Genomic DNA, 18856 nt, shown 5'->3' on the forward strand with positions numbered 1-18856 from the left:
AATAACTCTTGTCTGCTTGAGACAAGTATGAATGTTGCAAATGGCCACCTTGATTAACATTTAATAGTCTTGCAGCTTCAAAGCCTGGCTGGTTGCTGCCTGGGGGAATCCAGGCAGCAACCATGGCTGCTAGAAATGCACTCACATTGCATGCATGTGCACACACATGGAACACATGACAGTTGGATGACTAAAAAATGGATGTTTATTTGCAGCGGAAACAGCTGGGAGCTTTTGGTGCTTTCTGTCTGGATTGCACCGCACTTGCAAAGGGCAGGTGGCCCATCAGAGCTGTCATGCAAGTCATATGGTTACAGATCCCTGTCAATGTGAGATGACAGGTGGCTTGGAAAATGTATGTATGGCTTCCCTTGCTCACCTCTCCCTTTGTCTCTTCTTTCCAAAGCATTTCAGACACAGTGCTTATCTTTTTTCCATGTATTTATTTTAAAATTCTGTTTCACATTTTTGCCCCATGTTTAGGGTAACTTTTCTTTCTTATTACAATCAAATACAATGCAATAGAATACAATATATAAATTACACTATTATTATTATTTTAAAAAAATGCCATGAAGCCTGACTTCGCCACAGTAGTCCACGCTATTGTTGCATCCTGTTTAGACTACTGCAATGCGCTCTACATGGGGTTGCCCTCAAAGACTGTTCGGAAGGTGCAAATAGTCCAACGTGCTGCAGCCATATTGTTAACTGGGGCACCACATAGGGAAAATACAACCCCCATGTTGCAGCAACTCCACTGGCTGCCTATTAGCTACCGAGCATGATTCAAAGTGCTGGCTTAAATGGCTCCGATCCAACTTACCTGTCCAAACATATCCCCCTCTATAATCCAGTTCATAGATTAAGATCTTCCGGGGAGATCCTGCTCTCATCCCCACTGATCTCACAGGTGCAGCTGGTAGGGGACAAGGGACAGGGCCTTCTCGGTGGTGGCCCCACAGCTGAGAAACTCCCTCCCCAGTGAGATCAGGTCGGCCTCTTCCTTCCTGACCTTTAGAAGACAGTTAAAAACCCTTTTGTGGAACTAAGCATTTGGCCCATCATAGAAATATTTAAAGTCAAATTGAAAGTTGAAAGTACAATGACCCAGGAGTGTTTATGGACAATGTGATATGTAATTTTATGTGCTGTGTTTAATGATGTTTAATGTTTTATCGGGGGGGGGGGGGGGGGTCAATGTTGATGTTTTATACTGTTTTTTATCAAAGGCATTGAATTGTTGCCAACACTGCGAACCACCCACAGTCCCCTTTTGAGGTTGAGAAGGGTGGTATAAAAATACCACAAATAAATAAATATCTGAAATAAATGAAGGCAGCAACGTGACACTGGATGGAGGGTTAGGGGAACAAACAGCCTCAGACTTACAAAAAGAAATTGTGGGGCTTTCAAATAATAAAATAATCAGAAACTGAGGACATCATAGATACAAGTCAAATATCATCGAGGAAGGAGACAGGCAGATCATCCAGGATCAGGTATTACAATTAAATAAATTACACCCAGTTATCCACATTTGTAGGTTTAACTCTCTTGAAATGTCTAAATTCTGGTTGATGTTGACCATTCAGTAACACTGAAGGACCTAAAAAAATCCTAGAGAGGGAATCTCTCAGGTTAAAAAAAAAATTCCTTTCTATTATTTACAGTTTTTCAACAAGACTTCCATCCCCTCAAAGGTCCTCCCAGATATTTTGAACAGTCCAAACCAATATGGCTGATGATAAGGTATTATGGCAGTTGTAGTCCAAAGCCAATGCAAGACCAAAAGTTCCCTAATTCCCCCAAGCTTTAGATCATTTTATGGGGGTTATTTTACTGTGTCCCTACAATATTCTTACAATACAATAACGATCTCCCCTCTTGACATCTAAACAGGCATGTAGCCGGGGGGGGGGGGGGGGGGGGGGGCTTAATTCTGATGGTGGTCTGCGAGAAGGCCTTACTGGTACATTATTTAAACTGTTATGTTTATTCATATCATGATCTGATCACCATGCTCAATATATCCCATATGCATGGGGGTATTGGGGTAACGATACAAAAGGTTTGCTAGGGTAGACCCTCTTTCACTCAGACTCAGCCCCCCCCCCCCCCGAACCAAACTCAGCCCCCCTGAAACAAACTCAGCCCCCCCCCCCCCCCCCGGAAACAAAATCCTGGCTACGGGCCTGCATCCAAACACCATCAAGGAGGAAGACAACCAGATCTTCAAGAGCTGGAGATCACCATTATACAAATGAATCATTAGAGTCGGCCCTCCAATTTTCTGGATTTGATGTTTTTCTGATTTGATTAACATGGCTTCTTTAGAAATCTCTAGTTTCTCCATTGCAACTCTATGGTCTGGACAACATTGACCATAGAGTAACACTGGAAGACTGAGAGATTCCTAGAGAGGTATCAACAATCCATTCCAGGATCAGAGGTAATCCGATCCTGGAATGGATTGTAAGCAAATTACAAATGTTAATCATGCTCTACAATTGAGGATTTGATTGTTTCCAGATTTGATTAATATGGCCTCTCTAGGAATCTCTTGGTCTTCCAGTGGGACTCTATGGTCACATTCTGATGGGTCTAGACCAAAGAGTAACACTGGAAGATCGAGAGATTCCTAGAGAGGCCATATTAATTAAGGTCTTGGTGAATGGTCAGGATGGCAACTATATTATTAGTTGAAGCTGTGTAATCCAGTACAGGCAAGGCCATAGAAGGAAATGATTTCTTCTAAAGGCATACAGGAGATCAGAACCAGGAGGCAGCCTTCTCCTCAATTTCAATTAGACTGAAGAGTCTTGTTACTTGATGTTTGTGTTTTCACCGAACTGTCTGAGAGCAACTATCTCTTGATTTCAGCATACTCTGTTTGAATTTCTTCTGGAATCACATCTGGTATGTCCTGCCGTGCAATAAACGTCAAAGATGCATAATGAAGGTCTTCAGGGTCATTGGGGACTTTGTCAGTGGATTCTTCAGCTTTTTCTGGTTCTTTGGTAACATCATTATCTATGGGGTTGGGATCCTATTGGCAAGAGGAAGAACAAACACCCAATATTATACAAATGCCACAATTCAGCTAGTATTGCAACCTGTGTACAGGACTGTAATTCTGGAGGAATTGAAAAAAATAGCACACTGAGACATGCCAGGAAGAATAACACTCCTACCTTCTGATGGAATCCATCTTGCTCTGTACCATCTCTCCATGGTCAATTAATGACTAGTGGAAAGAGGAGCAGCAAAAAAAAAAAACCCAAAACATCTGGCTATGTGGCTGCAGCCAGATAAACCATAATGATGTCAACCTATGAGACCTTCTCAGGATCCTTAGAGTTCCTGGAGGACAGCTCTGTCCATAAGCCTTTAGTGTCATTGCCAGTTTTGATAGTAAGGATGAGCTGGAGTGGCCAGCAAAGGAGATGGAGGTCAGCAGCTCCCAGAAGTCTCCCCAACCTAGCTCAGGTACTGCTGAAGATGACCCTTTAGCAGTAGCATTTGCTCCAGCAATCTGATTAAGCTGAGGCAAATACACCTGAACAGGCTATCAACAAACTAAACATACACCCAGCTTTGGAACACAGGAGAGAATCATAGAATCATAGAGTTGGAAAAGACCTTGTGGGCCATCCACTCCAACCCCTTGCCAAGAAGCAGGGCAATCGCATTCAAAGCACCCCTGAAGATGGCCATCCAGCCTCTGTTTAAAAGCCTCCAAAGAAGGAGCCTCCACCACACTCCGGGGCAGAGATTTCCACTGCTGAACAGCTCTCACAGGCAGGAAGGTCTTCCTAATGTTCAGATGGAATCTCCTTTCCTGTAGTTTGAAGCCATTGCTCCACGTCCTTGTCTCCAGGCCATCAGAAAACAAGCTTGCTCCCTCCTCCCTATGACTTCCTCTCACATATTTATACATCATGTCTCCTCTCAGCCTTCTCTTCTGCAGGCTAAACATGCCCAGCTCTTTAAGCTGCTCCTCATAGGTCTTGTTCTCCAGACCCTTGATCATTTTAGTCGCCCTCCTCTGGACACCTTTCAGCTTGTCAACATCTCCCTTCAATTGTGGTGCCCAGAATTGGACACAGTATTCCAGGTGTGGTCTAACCAAGGCAGAATAGACAGGTAGCATGACTTCCCTGGATCTAGGCACTAGGCTCCTATTGATGCAGGCCAAAATCCCATTGGCTTTTATGCTGACACATCACATTGTTGACTCATGTTTAACTTGTCCACAAGGACTCCAAAATCTTTTTGACATGTACTGCTCTCGAGCCAGGCATCCCCCATTCTGTACAGCATGCTGAATTTTGCTAGTCTGCTATTTTTGCAAGATTAGCAGAGAAACGAGCCTTAAACAAGCAACAGCTGACAGCATAGGATAAAGAGATTCTCAGTGTGAAGGTTTGTACTGGCAGTCAACATGGTTGTTTTTTGACTGAACCTTGACTGCTACTATTAGGACTCTTAGCATGCAGGACCCTGGATTGTGGCCTTGGCTATTGTTTGTTTTTGAAGTGACTCTGTATTTCTCTGGCTTGACCTTGCTAATAGGACTTTGGATCACAGCATTGGCTCACCCTATTGGCTTGTTGTTTAAACTTTATTTTTTAAAAAATTATTATTCTAGACTCTCGACTTTGTTTGGCTTACTCCTTTCTGCTATTCATTTTGGACTGCACTTCTGATCAAACTCAGATGTTTTTAATAATGAATTTTAAACTTCCACTTTATGTCTAATTTTTGTTGGTGTATTTTAATGTGTATTTTATGGAAATATGTTTTAATATTAATATGTGTATTCTACGGAGTATGTGTGTTTTGATTTTGTGTTTTGGCAATGTTGTAACCTGCCTCAAGCTACGAGGAAAAATGGGGAAGAAATAAAATTGTTATTATTTGAAACACAACAAGATTAGTAAACAGCAAACAAGATCACTATGCTGGTTGTTGTATTGGAGCACACATCGGACACTTCCCAAGTGTCTAGGGCTATGTGATGTATCGGTGAATAATGTGTGCAGATCGCATTAGGGTGGCCTTTTGCAATTGATAGATGGTAATTTTGTTAGCGCCAATTGTGTTTAAGTGCAGGCCACGGTCTTTAGGCACTGCGCCCAGTGTGCCGATCACCACTGGGACCATTTTGACTGGCTTGTGCCAGAGTCTTTGCAGTTTAATCTTTAAATCCTCGTATTGTGTCAGCTTTTCCAGTTGTTTCCAATTATTATTATTATTATTATTATTATTATTATTATTATTATTTGAAACATAACAAGATGAGTCCACAGCAGACACTCTGTTGGCTGTTGTATTGGATCACATGTCGTACACTTCCCAAGTGTTTAGGACTGTGTGATGTATCGGCGAATAATGCATGCAGATCCCAGTAAGGTGGCCTTTTGCAGCTGGCAGATGGTAATCTTGTCAGTGCCGATTGTGTTTAAGTGCAGGCCAAGGTCTTTAGTGTGCCGATCACCACTGGGACCACCTTTACTGGTTTGTGCCAGAGTCTTTGCAGTTCGATATTTAAATCCTCATATCGTGTCAGCTTTTCCAGTTGTTTCTCGTTAATCCTGCTGTCACCTGGGATTGTAACATGGACAATCCACACTTTGTTTTTTAACATGATCGTAAGGTCAGGAGTATTATGCTCCAAAACTCTGTCTGTCTGAATCTGGAAGTCCCAGAGTAGCTTGATGTGTTCATTTTCTGTAACTTTTTCCGGCTTGTGATCCTACCAGTTCTTTGTTTCAGGCAAATAGTATTTTTTTGGCACAAGTTCCAATGAATCATCTGAGCAACGGTGTTATGCCTCTGCTGCGCGTTCTTCTGTCTGTGCGATCTTCTTGTGGCAGCTGAGAATGTGATCTATTGTTTCATCTGCTTCCTGGCAGAGTCTACACTTGCAGACTCTACACTTACTACTACTGCTACTACTACTACTACTACTATTATTATTATTATTCACGACATCTGACTACAGACACATAACAAGATACTTCTCCGCCATTCCCTGCACTCCACTGGCCACCAAATGGCCATGGGAGGCCCAGCAGCAAGGTGGGCTTTGAGGAGAATGGGGAAACTTTGAGTGAGAGTAATAATGAATTTTTCCTTCCCCAGTGATTAAAAGAAATACATCTGCTACTAATACACAGTTCTCTTTCAGTCCCACCATGTTTACTCCTCTGCCTATATAGGCAGAGAAGTGTCCATATGGAATCTTTGCTGTCAACTTTATCCTTGGGAAGATATGCAGAGCCATAAGTGTTTTCATTTGTGGCCTCAAGAGAGCAATGCAAATGATTAGCTCAACCTTTAGCAGAATCTAATCTTGCTGCACAATTTGCAGATCCATAATCTTGAATCCCTCGATCTTAGAGATACTAGATAAATCAGGCATGGGCAAACTTTGGTCCTCCAGGTGTTTTGGACTTCAACTCACACAATTCCTAACAGCTTCAACTCCCACAATTCCTAACAGCTGGGAGTTGAAGTCTAAAACACCCGAAAGGCCAAAGTTTGTCCATGCCTGAGATAAATACTAGTAAAGCAGTATAAGGAACCCTGGGAGCAAGGCTTGGAAAGATTACTTCTCAGACTACTTCCCCCAAATCCAATACATGGCAATGGGATTCTGAAAGATATTCCTAAAAATGTTATTTATCTTGAGAGCTGCTTTGGGAGTGAAGAACCAGTAGGGACTCAAGACCCACCTGAAGGTCCGAAGACCCAGCTCCAAACCCTTCACATTGGCTGCTGGTCAACCAAGTGTTTATATGGATGGCTTAACAGTAAAAAAGGAGAAAGGAGATGCTACACACCTGGTCACTAGGGGGGAAGTCGCTATGGAGTGTTTGGAGTCTTTTATGAGATTCCAAGTCCATCATAGATTTCCTCCGGTACCTGAAAAGAAATGTCATTTCCTTTATATCTAACAGAGCTTAGACCAGCTCCACATAAAATACCAACCCTCCATGAACACAAGCAATTTACAGATTCACCGCCATCAATTGTACACATTCATTGCTATCCATAATGATAACAGCGACAGAAGAGTTGATTGTGTTAGTAATGGTTTAGTGGGCATGATGTAAATCATGATTTGCAGAAACACAATCAATGCACTGTAGAATATTTAGACACGCACAGAACATCCAAGGTTCTATTTACACTATACAATTATAGAGAAAGGAGTCCACATAACAGCCATAGCTCTATCCTATTAAATCCACGGATTGGCAGTTTAGGGAGGAGTATTTTGAATTCTCAGTCGGAATGTTCAAATGGCTCAAAAGACTACAAATCCCAGCCTTTCATAGACTAAAGTGAAATAATAGCACTATAACCATGTAGTGCAGCATTTCTCAACCTGGGGGTCGGGACACCTGGGGGGGTCACGATGGGGGGTATCAGAGGAATCGGCAAAGACCATCAGAAAAACAGTATTTTCTGGTGGTTATGAGGGTTCCAATTGGCCCAATTCTATCATTGGTGAGATTCAGAATGCTCTTTGATTGTAGAGGAACTATAAATCCCAGCCACTACAACTCCCAAATGTCAAGCTTTATTTTCCTCAAATTCCACTAGTGTTCACATTTGAGCATATCGAGTATTCATGCCAAGTTTGGTCCAGACCCTTCATTATTTGAGTCCACAGTGCTCTCTGGATGTAAGTGAACTACAACTTCAAAACCCAAGGCCAATGCCCATCAAACCCTTTTCAGTGTTGGTCATGGGAGTTCTGTGTGCCAAGTTTGGTTCAATTCCATTATTGATGGAGTTCAGAATGCTCTTTGATTGTAGATTAACTATAAATCCCAGCAACTACAACACCCAAATGACAAAATCACCCCCACCCCCAACCCCACCAGTATTCAAATTTGGGCATATCAGGTATTTGTGCTAAATTTCATCCAGTGAATGAAAATACATCCTGCATATCAGATATTTACATTACAATTCATAACAATAGCAAAATGACAGTTATGAAGCAGCAACGAAAATAATTTTATCTTTGGCGGTCACCACAACATGAGGAACTGTTTTAAGGATTCGTGGCATTAGGAAGGTTGAGAAACACTGGTGAATAGGCTACATATGTGTTCTAATCCTTTAAAAAACCCAAAACAAAAGCAGTTGCCCTAGACTTCTTCCCTTGATAGAAGAACCTTTCCAGACATTGTTTCCTCCAAGAGATATCTCTCTCTTACATTCAATTCTGAACGTAAGAAGCAATGTTCTACATCTTCACATACCAAGAGAGATGAGATTGTCTAGGTTTTAATAAAAGATCATAATGTAGGAAGCATGCACTAGTAAGGGTGAGGGGAAATTACACAGACTTGCTTTTTTGTTTTCAAAACCAGACAAAACCCAAGACAAAAATGGAACCAAGGACAGTACGCTGCATTTGGATCCTATGCACATAATGCAGATGGGCATCAAAGAGATTTATTCCCAGTATGATTTTCTCTGGATGTTACACATTAATGGCAAAAAAGGAACGTTAGTTGACAGAGAGTTAGTAGAAGTACAGGTGCTGAAAAGTATCATTTGAAAGTTTTGGTTTCAGAACTAGTTAAAAGTGTCAGTAACAAAGCAGGAGACAGATGGTATCATCAGAAGAATACAATGATAATTTAGACAATAGATTAGACAGACAAAAAAGGGAGAAAACAGAATAAAGAAGCTTACCTGAAGAATCTGGAGAATATTTTCCAGAACACCTGGAAAAGTTATTTGCTTGTTTAATAGAAATAATGTTTATCAATGAACAGTACTGCTTTGGGCACCTTTTAGAATTAACATTGCACATCCTCTAAACATGTAATACATGAGGATATGATTTTGAGACTTCAAAGGTGCAAGCAAAATGAATAGAATTCAAAACTGGCAATAAAAAGGATGTGGTGCAGATATATCTGATGTATAATTGTGATTGCTTCAAAGAAATAAGATGGGGAGGAACTATTATGTTTAAATATGCAATTTGAAAAGTTTATAAATGATTATTTTGAAGGACCTGATCAGGCATAAATGATTTCTTTTTTGCTTCTAGACTTGAACAGAATCCACAGTTCCTAAAATTATCGGAATGAGGGTTTACAACAGCAATCTGAATTCAGACCTAGCTAGAAAGTCTAAAAGCAGCATAATCCATAAGGGCAGTTATGCAATGCAAGTAATACTATCAGGAGAGTTGTAAAATATTAGTCAAGGCAACTCTCTCTTGTTGCCAGTGGTCTGCAAGAACTAGAATATGGTCCACAGTCTCACCATTATATGATGATTACTGAATGGCATATGTTCTTTATCAGAAACTAGAGCTGATGTGGTCTATCCAATGCAATTTTCTTAATCAGCATCCCAAATAACCAAACCAAATCCAAAGTTGACCAAAACCCAATTCATAAGCCTTTTGGTACTAATGTTGGAGAGTGGTCCCTGGTCAAAAAAAGGTTGGGAACCACTGCACTATATGGAGTGATCTATAGTACTTCCACCATGTTTTCCACATGAATACAATGATAATTTAGACAATTATGGATTTTTATTCCCACAAGAATAAAAACCCACAATGGGTCAAACATTTAGTAGAAATGTCTGTGCCTTCAAGTCACTTGTCGATTTCTGGTAACTCCATAAAGAGTTTTCTTAGGCAAGTAATACCCAGAGGTGGTTTTGGCAGTTCCTTCCCCTGGGATATAGTCTTATAGCAGGGCTTCTTAAACTTTCCCCACTTTTCCCAAAAATATTTCTGGCTGAGATATTTTGATGTGATCCCAGGTATATATGTATATATGTATATATACATATATATACTGTTTTAATGAATGTTTTACTTATTGTTTTAATTGTTATTATATTAGGTTCTTGTGGGTTTTTTCGGGCTATAGAGCCATGTTCTAGAGGCATTTCTCCTGACGTTTCGCCTGCATCTATGGCAAGCATCCTCAGAGGTAGAGGTCTGTTGGAATTAGGACAATGGGTTTATATATATCTGTGGAATGGCTGGGGTGGGGCAAGGAGCTCTTCCCTGCTCCAGTTAGGTGTGAATGTTATTATATTGTTGTGTTATATGTAGTTGCATCAAATTGCTGCCAAATGTAAGCCGTCCTGAGCCCCCCTTTGGGGGCTGAAAAGGAACAGGATAGAAATACCAGAAATAAATAAATAAATAATATACATAAATATTAAAAAACAAAAATTGACTAACAATAAATCAGCATTTCCAAGACTTACTACACAGGCTGATTTTCCTTTTTGTGGAATAGGATGCTAAGAAATCCTAAGCAATATGTCCTAAATGCACTTTACGAGAGACTAGAACTGTCTGCACGCCCACCTATCCCTAAAATATCTATCCTATTTCCCTTGAACATGCCCAGCATTTTTAAATTTTAATCCTTACATTTGGCCCTGCTACATGTTTTTAAAATGTGTCATTTCATTATTGTATTGTTTTGCTTTGTTATGAGTTATTTATTGTTGTTTGTTGTTGTTATGTTTTATGATGTATTTGGGCTCGGCCTCTTGTAAGCCGCATCGAGTCCTGCGGGAGATGGTAGTGGGGTATAAATAAAGGTTTATTATTATTACAACTGAAGCATTTTCTGCAAAATTGCACTGCAAACACTAGCCATTGTTGCTAACAGATTTGTGTGAATGGGTGGCATTCAGAAACTTTATCCTGTTGCTAATTTCTTGGGGACCCCCAACATTGAGCAACATTGGGGCCAGAACCCACATTTTTAAGAAGCTGTGGTCTATAACACCTGATATCCTAGTGTTCATTGCTTGTTTCCCACCCAAAACTAACCAGGACTGATCTTGCTTGGTTTCCAAGATCAAACAGGATCTGGTGCCTTATGCAGGCCTACTTTATAAAGGTATCTGTAAGCAAACAGATCAGTGGAAAGATCTGTCTCTGACTTTAGATGTACTGGTTTAAGTGTTGGTGACTAGGGTTCAAAACCCTTCTTGGCCCAAGAAACCCACTGAATAATCAAGTCATACACTCTCATCCCTAAATAAGGCATTTACAAGCTCACTCTGAAGACTTTCCCCACAAGAACAACTCCACAATAGGTTTCCTTTGGGGTTGCCATAAGGTAGATATAACTTGAAGGCATGCAACAATAAGCTCCCTTCAGTTTTCACTTGGGAAACCTCTGAAAACAGGAGACCTCAGCACCCCTGTTCTCATCCAACTCTTCCAACCCTACTTTGTCAGGAAACACAAGCTTCTTCATATTCTGTGAAGAAATGAAGGACAGAATATGGGCAAGACCAGATGCCTGTGTCGTGTAGAGGTTAGTTTTAGAACAAGACTCATTGGAATCCTGGTTATAATCCCTATGGAGCTGTGATTTTCTTTGAAGGGTATGTCAGCTTTCCATGTGCAAGTTATATGTTTACTACATGGCATGGCTGAGCCTTGCATAAGGAGCTGTTCTCCCTTTTCTTGTTGATGTGTTTCTCTCTTTAGTTACAGGTCTGATTCTATGCATGCAAACAAACAGTCATGGGTTAAATAGTGTGATAAATGAAGAATAAACAGCAGACTTTTTGAAAGCAATCTAAGAATATATTAGTTAGTCAAAGAACACATTGATTTAAGCCTCAGGCATTTGAATATGTTACCAAATGACAAATCGGGGAGGCTGTTCTATGAGCCAATCATTATTACATCAAAAGAAAAATAAGCAAACTTGGATTTTGGATTGATTCACAAATATATGAATAAGGGAAGGATAACTTTGGTGATGAAGGAAAGCTATTCCTTAGAGAAGCTAATATTAGGAATGTGTTTCAGACTTCAGAGAAATTGTTTTTCTTGGACTACTGTTCCAAGTATTCCTTGTGGTCAGGGTGATTGGGGGAGTTGTAGGACAAAATAATTTTTAAGATCTGGGATTTTCGATACCAAATCACCAGCCAATATTAGTTTTCAATATTATTTGGCTATTATCTTATTAGACCTCGAGAGGTCTATGCAAAGGTACACATGATTTTTCCACATTAGATTTGACTAGGGTTGCCAGAGTAAAAACTGGAGAGGGCTAGTGTACCTTTGATGAAGGCATTTCAGCAAGTATTGTTGACATTCCCTCTTCTGTACAACTATTAAAGGTAAATGAGATATCTCAAGATTTCTGTCTCCAAAGCCTGGGTTCAATTTATATTTGTTTAATAGAGGAATACAGACATGTTTTTAGCAAACAGAAACATGGAGAGACCAGTATGAGTGCACCCTCCAACTGTCCTACAAGTGAAAAGGTTTCCCCTGACATTAAGTCTAGTCATGTCTGACCCTGAGGTGTGGTGCTCATCTCTATTTCTAAGCCAAAGAGGCAGCGTTGTCTGTAGATGCCTCCTAGGTCATGTGACAAGCATGACTGCATGGAGCGCTATTGCCTTCCCGCCGGAGCAGTACCTATTGATCTACTCACATTTGCATGCTTTCGAACTGCTAGATTGGCAGAAGCTGAGGCTAACAGTAAGACCTCACCCCGCTTCCCGGATTCAAACTGACGACCTTTTGGTCAGTAAGTTCAGCAGCTCAGTGGTTTAACCTGCTGGACAACCTAGTACTGACACTCAGAGGCTATTTAACAATCCAGCTTTTCATGAGGATATTCTGGCCACTAGGGGAGCTGTCGCTTCAGCGTCCATTTGTGACACTGATGAAATACTTCCTCATTCCTTGCATGCTTGCTGGAGATTTTTATGGTCTTGTAAATTAGTTAAATTAGTTAAATTAGCCTCCCCACATAAATTTCCTACTTGACAGATGCAACTTGTCTTTCGGGCTGCAAAGGTCGACAACAAGCTACACAAATTGGTCGGAAGATCGCTCCAACCAGGGCTGGCTTCGAACTTATGATCCTTCGGTCAGTAGTGATCTTAATGCAGCTGACTCCCAGCCAGGATGTTTTCAAACTAGGTTGGCAGAAAGTGGATCTACTTAGGTAAAGACAGACCCAGTTAATCCTCTGTTCTCCCTCTTTTACATCTACTGTTAAAATGCCCCAATTTCCCCTTAGATTACTTCAACTGCTGTAAAAGTAATTTTTGTGCAATTAAATCAGCCGGGACTGGGAAAGGGGGTCAGCATCTTGCTCTTCCCAGTAAGTTCAGGCAAATGCAAACTGCTGTAGTCTATTCTAGCTTGCATTTTCTTGCGAATGAATAACTTTTGCTTTCTTGACCACATTGTAATGTTGCATGCCCTGATTTCCAGTATAAAGAAGGCCTGGGCTCATGTTTGCAGCCCACATCTGGCAGGTTCGATCCTTAGCAGAAGGCTGAGGAACATCCAGCCTTCCAGATTTTATTGGGTCCTGTCTTGTCAACCTGCACTATAAGCTGTGTTGGTAAGGTCTGATGGGAATTGTAATCAAAGAACATCTCAAGGGCAATATTTTGCTCATCCCTAACCATAGGCACACTAGTAAATAATAGGTATTTTAAGTCTCATACTTGGAAAGAGCATTGTCAGAGACCTTGAGGAGACCTCTGTACCAGTCACTTTCATATGAAGCTGAATGAACCAACGGCGTGTCTCCGTATAAACCAGATCTATCTTCCTGATTTCTCCCTGCTTCAGAAATATCTCTTTTTTTCAAGCTGCCTACTTGGGAGCTTTGGCAGAAATTGATTGTAACACAGCATATTTAAGTTGATCAATTATAAATAAGACCGACTTTGCTCTGGGAAATTAAATAATTTGTTATTGTCAGACAACGAGGTAGTGTACTGATGAACTAAGGGGATTTTTTTTTCAGACTTAATAACACTCCCGAGAAGGATAAACTAACTATATGGGAAACTAATAAAGCTTATATGAGGGAAGCATTCATAAAAATTTTCATATTTGAATTAAAGAAGAAAAGGGAGAGAGAAGAATATATTAACAACACTGAAACAGTAAAAAATGGAATGTTAAGAGAAAAAGGACAGATTATCTTCTGCATAAAATAGAAGAGAAGCTTTTAAAATAAATCTCAGAGATTATTCACAGTGCAGATAATCTTTTCAAGGAGAAAGGAGAGAATATATACAGGCAAATCATCGCTTAATGGAATAAACCAGCCTTCTGCAAGATGTGTTGGTCTATATCTCCAGTATTTAGCTTGGGTTGGCTGGGATGATGGGAGACATAGTCCAAGACATTACGATTATAAATGAGATACAGTAGAGTCTCACTTATCCAACATAAACGGGCTGGCAGAACATTGGATAAGCGAAAATGTTGGATAATGAGGAGCGATTAATAGGGAAAAGCTTATTAAACATCAAATTATGTTATGATTTTACAACTTAAGCACCAAAACATCATGTTTTAAAACAAATCAGCAGAAAGAGCAGTTCAATACATGATAACGTTACATAGTAATTACTGTATTTATGAATTTAGCACCAAAACATTGCAATGTATTGAAACAGGTGTGGACCCAGGTGGAAGGCAGACTGCGTTGGATAATATAGAACGTAGGATGAACGAAGGTTGGATAAGCGAGACTCTACTGTAACTGGAGTAATATACTTCTTTAGATGTTTGGCTGGCCCTTGAAACACCAGAGTTCTAATTTACATTTAGCCATGACATTCACTTGGTGCCCATGGAGCCAGTAAATCCCAGCATGGCCTTCCTTACAGGATTGTTGTGAAGTTATGAGGAGGATTGGGAGAGCCATATATACTGCCTTGAGGATCTGTGGTGTAAATAGGGCTGCCAGGTTTGCTTAAAGCAATAAAAGGCAAGGTCCCCCCCTTTCCAGGTCAATTTAAGACTAACCAGGGCTAACCAGGGCAGAAGCAGGGTGTCTATACAAGTCTCATGCAAGAAGTTATAGGGAGGAGGGGACAAGCTTGTTTTCTGCTGCCCTGGAGACTAGGATGCAGAACAATGGCTTCAAACTCCAAGAAAGGAGATTCCATCTGAACATTAGGAAAAACTTCCTGATTGTGAGAGCTGTTCAGCAATGAAACTCTCTGCCCCGGAGTGTGGTGGAGGCTCCTTCTTTTGAGGCTTTTAAACAGAGGCTGGATGGCCATCTATTGGGGGTGCTTTGAATGCAATTTTCCTGCTTCTTGGCAAGGTATAGGACTGGATGGCCCATGAGGTCTCTTCCAGCTCTATAATTCTATGATTCTAAGTGGAGCCCCTGGTGGCACAGTGGGTTAAATCCTTGTGCTGGCAGGAAGTCTAACTGACAGGTCAGCAGTTCAAATCCGGGGAGAGTAGGTCGGGCTCCCTCTGTCAGCTCTAGCTACCCATGTGGGGACATGAAAGAAGTCTCCCACAAGGATAGTTTAAAAAAATCAAACATTCAGGCGTCCCCTGGGCAATATCCTTGCAGACGGCCAATTCTCTCACTCCAGAAGCGACTTGCAGTTTCTCAAGTCACTCCTGACATAAAAAAAGAAATAAGCAATCCCCCTGAAATCTCTCTGTGAGATTTCAGCTCTTAAGAGAACCCAGAAAACATGCTCTTAATCAGAAGAGAAAAAGGTCACAGTGCTGCTTAAACAGTCTCTGCTGTCCAGAGGCAGCAGCAATGTGGTCCCCATAGAAGATCCTTAGGTTGCAATGAGGTCTGACTGCCATAGTCAAATGCTCAGAGAGTGTGACCCACATTGTTCAAGTGACATAGGATATAGGCTCCAAGCTCTCAAAAATAGGATGTCCCATATGAAACAGTTATAAATCTAGCTCATAGATGTATGCTGTTGATGTATTGTCAAAGGCCAGGCATGTAGCCAGGGGAGGGGGGGGGGGAGGGGACTCAGAGGGCTTCAGCCCCCCCCCCCCCCCCCCAATTCTCATGGTGGTTCGCGAAAAGGCCTTACTGGTGCATTATTTAAACTGTTATGTTTATTCCCATATGCATGGGGGTATTGGGGTAATGATACAAAAGGTTTGCTAGGCTACACCCTCTTTCACTCAGACTCAGCCCCCCCCCCCCCGAAACTCAGCCCCCCCCTGAACCCCCCCTGAAAATGTTTTAGCCCCCCCCCCCCCCCCCCCGAAACGAAATCCTGGCTACGGGCCTGTCAAAGGCTTTCATGGCTGGAATCACCAGGGTGTTGTATGGTTTCCGGGCTGTTGGCCATGTTCTAACAACATTTTCTCCTGACATTTTGCCTGCATCGGCGAAATGTCAGGGGAAAATGTTGCTAGAACATGGCCCGGAAACCGCACAACACCCCAAGGCTTTTGATGTTTGTGTTTTCACACCAATGTGCCTCTGTACTACCCTGTGTGAACTTTCTCTCCAAAGACCAATTCCAATCACTAGGTCTATAAAAGATCTATGTGATAAACATTTGAGAAAATGGGTTTGACTCCATTTGCTACTGCAAGCAGAACTGTTGATAGCTCGCCTCAACTAGCCTGTCCTGCTACTATGTCATTTTTACCTAAAGCCCTCCACTTGCTGCTATCAAATTGACTGGGAGAGTGTAGAGTAGGCATGGGCAAACTTCAGCCCTCCAGGTGTTTTGGATTTCACTCCCACAATTACTAACAGCCTACTGGCTGTTAGGAATGGTGGGAGTTGAAGTCCAAAACATCTGGAGGGCTGAAGTTTGCCCATGCCTGGTCTAGAGCCTGTAATTCCAAAAAGAGATTTTCCAAAGCATAGGGAACAGAACAGAAGCAGTTAGTGGGAATTTCAGAGTTTGCGTCTTATTAAATGTTCGACAACCTCGTTTTTCATAACTTTTACATATTTATTAGGCATAGTCATATTCCCAGTGAGCTCAGGGTAATGTCAAGGCTATCTTCCACCTAAAAAAGCATGTTCACAACAATCTTGTAATTTGTACATTTCAAGGGAAAGGGCAAGAACAAATAAATGGACTGTTTTTCTCACCTTTGCAAGAAAGTCCTTGACAACTGTGGGAATTTTGAGGAATACTTACAATTCAAGATTTATTCTACTCCCATCTCCTTTCGCAAATACCCAAAATATGGGTTGCTTAATTGGAAAATTCCATTTTCGACATACAACAACAAAAGTGCATTGTTTCGTCTGTCCAAGATTCTCCTTGTCGGGGTTTCCAAGAGCCCAAACCTCATTTTTATCTCTAATTGATTTTTTAAACTATTTTATCTAACCTGTGATATAAGTAAAGCTGAGAAACATGGAATGGTTCAAAGCGATTGTGTTTGGGAGCTCAGTGGTGGCTTAAACCTGGACCTCCCAAATTCGCACTTAGTTAATCGAACAATGACACTCAAACTGGTTCTCTACCATGATAAGAACATCTTGGTAGGGAACCAGATGGCTTTCTCTGGACCCAACCAAAAATATATCTGGCCTGGTCCATGATCTTGATTCCCAAAAGTGATACACTAGATTCCTTTAGGAAGTTCAAAAGCAAATAGGAGTAGCAGCCCTGCCCCACATGGATCACCCAACAATGCATGCTGTGGGTTGTAGGTTTTTTGTGCTATATGGCCATGTTCTAGAAGCATTCTCTCCTGACATTTTGCCTGCATCTATGGCAACCATCCTCAGAGGTTGTGAGATCTGTTGAAACTAGGAAAATTGGGTTTATATATCTGATGCATGCTGTTTTGAGGTTTATATATCTAATGCATGTTGGTTTTGCAAATACATATCCATGGGGGATACATTCCCATACTGTGTGGATATGCAACACCATGGATAATAGCAAGCCCTATTGAAATGAAAACTTTAAGCCATAATATCATATAGTAAGACAGGACCTAAAATGCCTTTGTTGGAAGTAGATAAATGAAACTGTGGGTACTGGTCCTGTGAATACAAGAGTCATACTGTAAACATCACAACTATTACTAGAGGTGGGTGAGATTATCTGGATCTTCATCCCAGACAATGCCTGAGAAGGTTCTAGCAATCAGTCTGCAAAAGAGATTAATGGTCACAAAAAGCAGCCATTTACCCGCCAGGACAACAACAACCAGATGGGAAGTGTGGGTAGCCGTTCAGGACCCTTCCACCCAGCTATACAACCCAGAATATCAATTTATTTGTTATTTATTTATTTACTATATTTGTATACCGCCCTTCTCAGCCCTCAGGCGACTCAGGGAGGTTTACAGAGGCAACAATTCAATGCCCAACAACATCATAAAACATTTAAAAACATTAATACATAATATAAAACCAGAACAATAAAAACATAAATCGATTTCATCTCCTAGTTAAAACATTGTCCAATCTCATTGTCCAGTCGATGGACGATGCCCAATCTCATTGTCCAGTCATCAAGGCAAGAAATCATACAATATCTGCTTTGAACTGGGTTATCTAAGTCCGCACTGCCATATATTCCAGTTCAAGGCTTTCCTGCCTTGATATTCTGTGTTATATGGTTGTGTGGAAGGGCCCTTTGAGAGAAGATGAATGTCTGGGAAAGGTCCTAAGACTTGTCAGAGCTTGGAAAGATCACTTTGCATAGTTGATTCATGTTGTCTGGAAAACGTTTGACACTGTCCTACCTGAAAGCGACTTTTCCAAATTCTGAGAAGTGGCTCACATAATGTTGTAAACATTCCTATAAAATGCTCACCCTACTCAAAAGAATTAAAAGTTCATTTCAACTGCACATTTCTATCATTGTAGGAGACTGAGACAATGAACACCTTTCAGACTTGCAACATACAGGTGCTGTTTTCATTGCCTTAGTTATTTTGCCTTCCCTTTTTCTTTGGGTACCAAAACTGCACCGAGTTTCTAAAGGCTCAGCTGATGTTTACAGTTACTGCAATGCTAGACATTTGGGAACTGATGATGGAACATTTCAAGGGGGTAGAATTCTTATTTGGGGGCCG

At 41.1% G+C, this 18856-nt stretch overlaps 1 protein-coding gene across 1 annotated transcript in view; it reads right to left on the bottom strand.

Annotated features, from left to right (window-relative positions):
* Positions 1–2175: 2175 nt before the first annotated feature.
* Positions 2176–18856, bottom strand: part of LOC137095491 (sialic acid-binding Ig-like lectin 8) — a 32303-nt gene continuing 15622 nt past the window's right edge. The window contains exons 6-7 of the mRNA XM_067462226.1: positions 6849–6930; positions 2176–3049 (exon numbers count right to left, since the gene is read on the bottom strand). Coding sequence (XP_067318327.1) covers positions 2867–3049; positions 6849–6930 — 265 coding nt within the window. The 3' untranslated portion in view covers positions 2176–2866. The remainder of the gene's footprint in view (positions 3050–6848; positions 6931–18856) is intronic.

The sequence above is a fragment of the Anolis sagrei genome, chromosome Y (assembly GCF_037176765.1).
Source record: "Anolis sagrei isolate rAnoSag1 chromosome Y, rAnoSag1.mat, whole genome shotgun sequence".
NCBI classification, from domain to species: Eukaryota; Metazoa; Chordata; class Lepidosauria; order Squamata; family Dactyloidae; genus Anolis; species Anolis sagrei.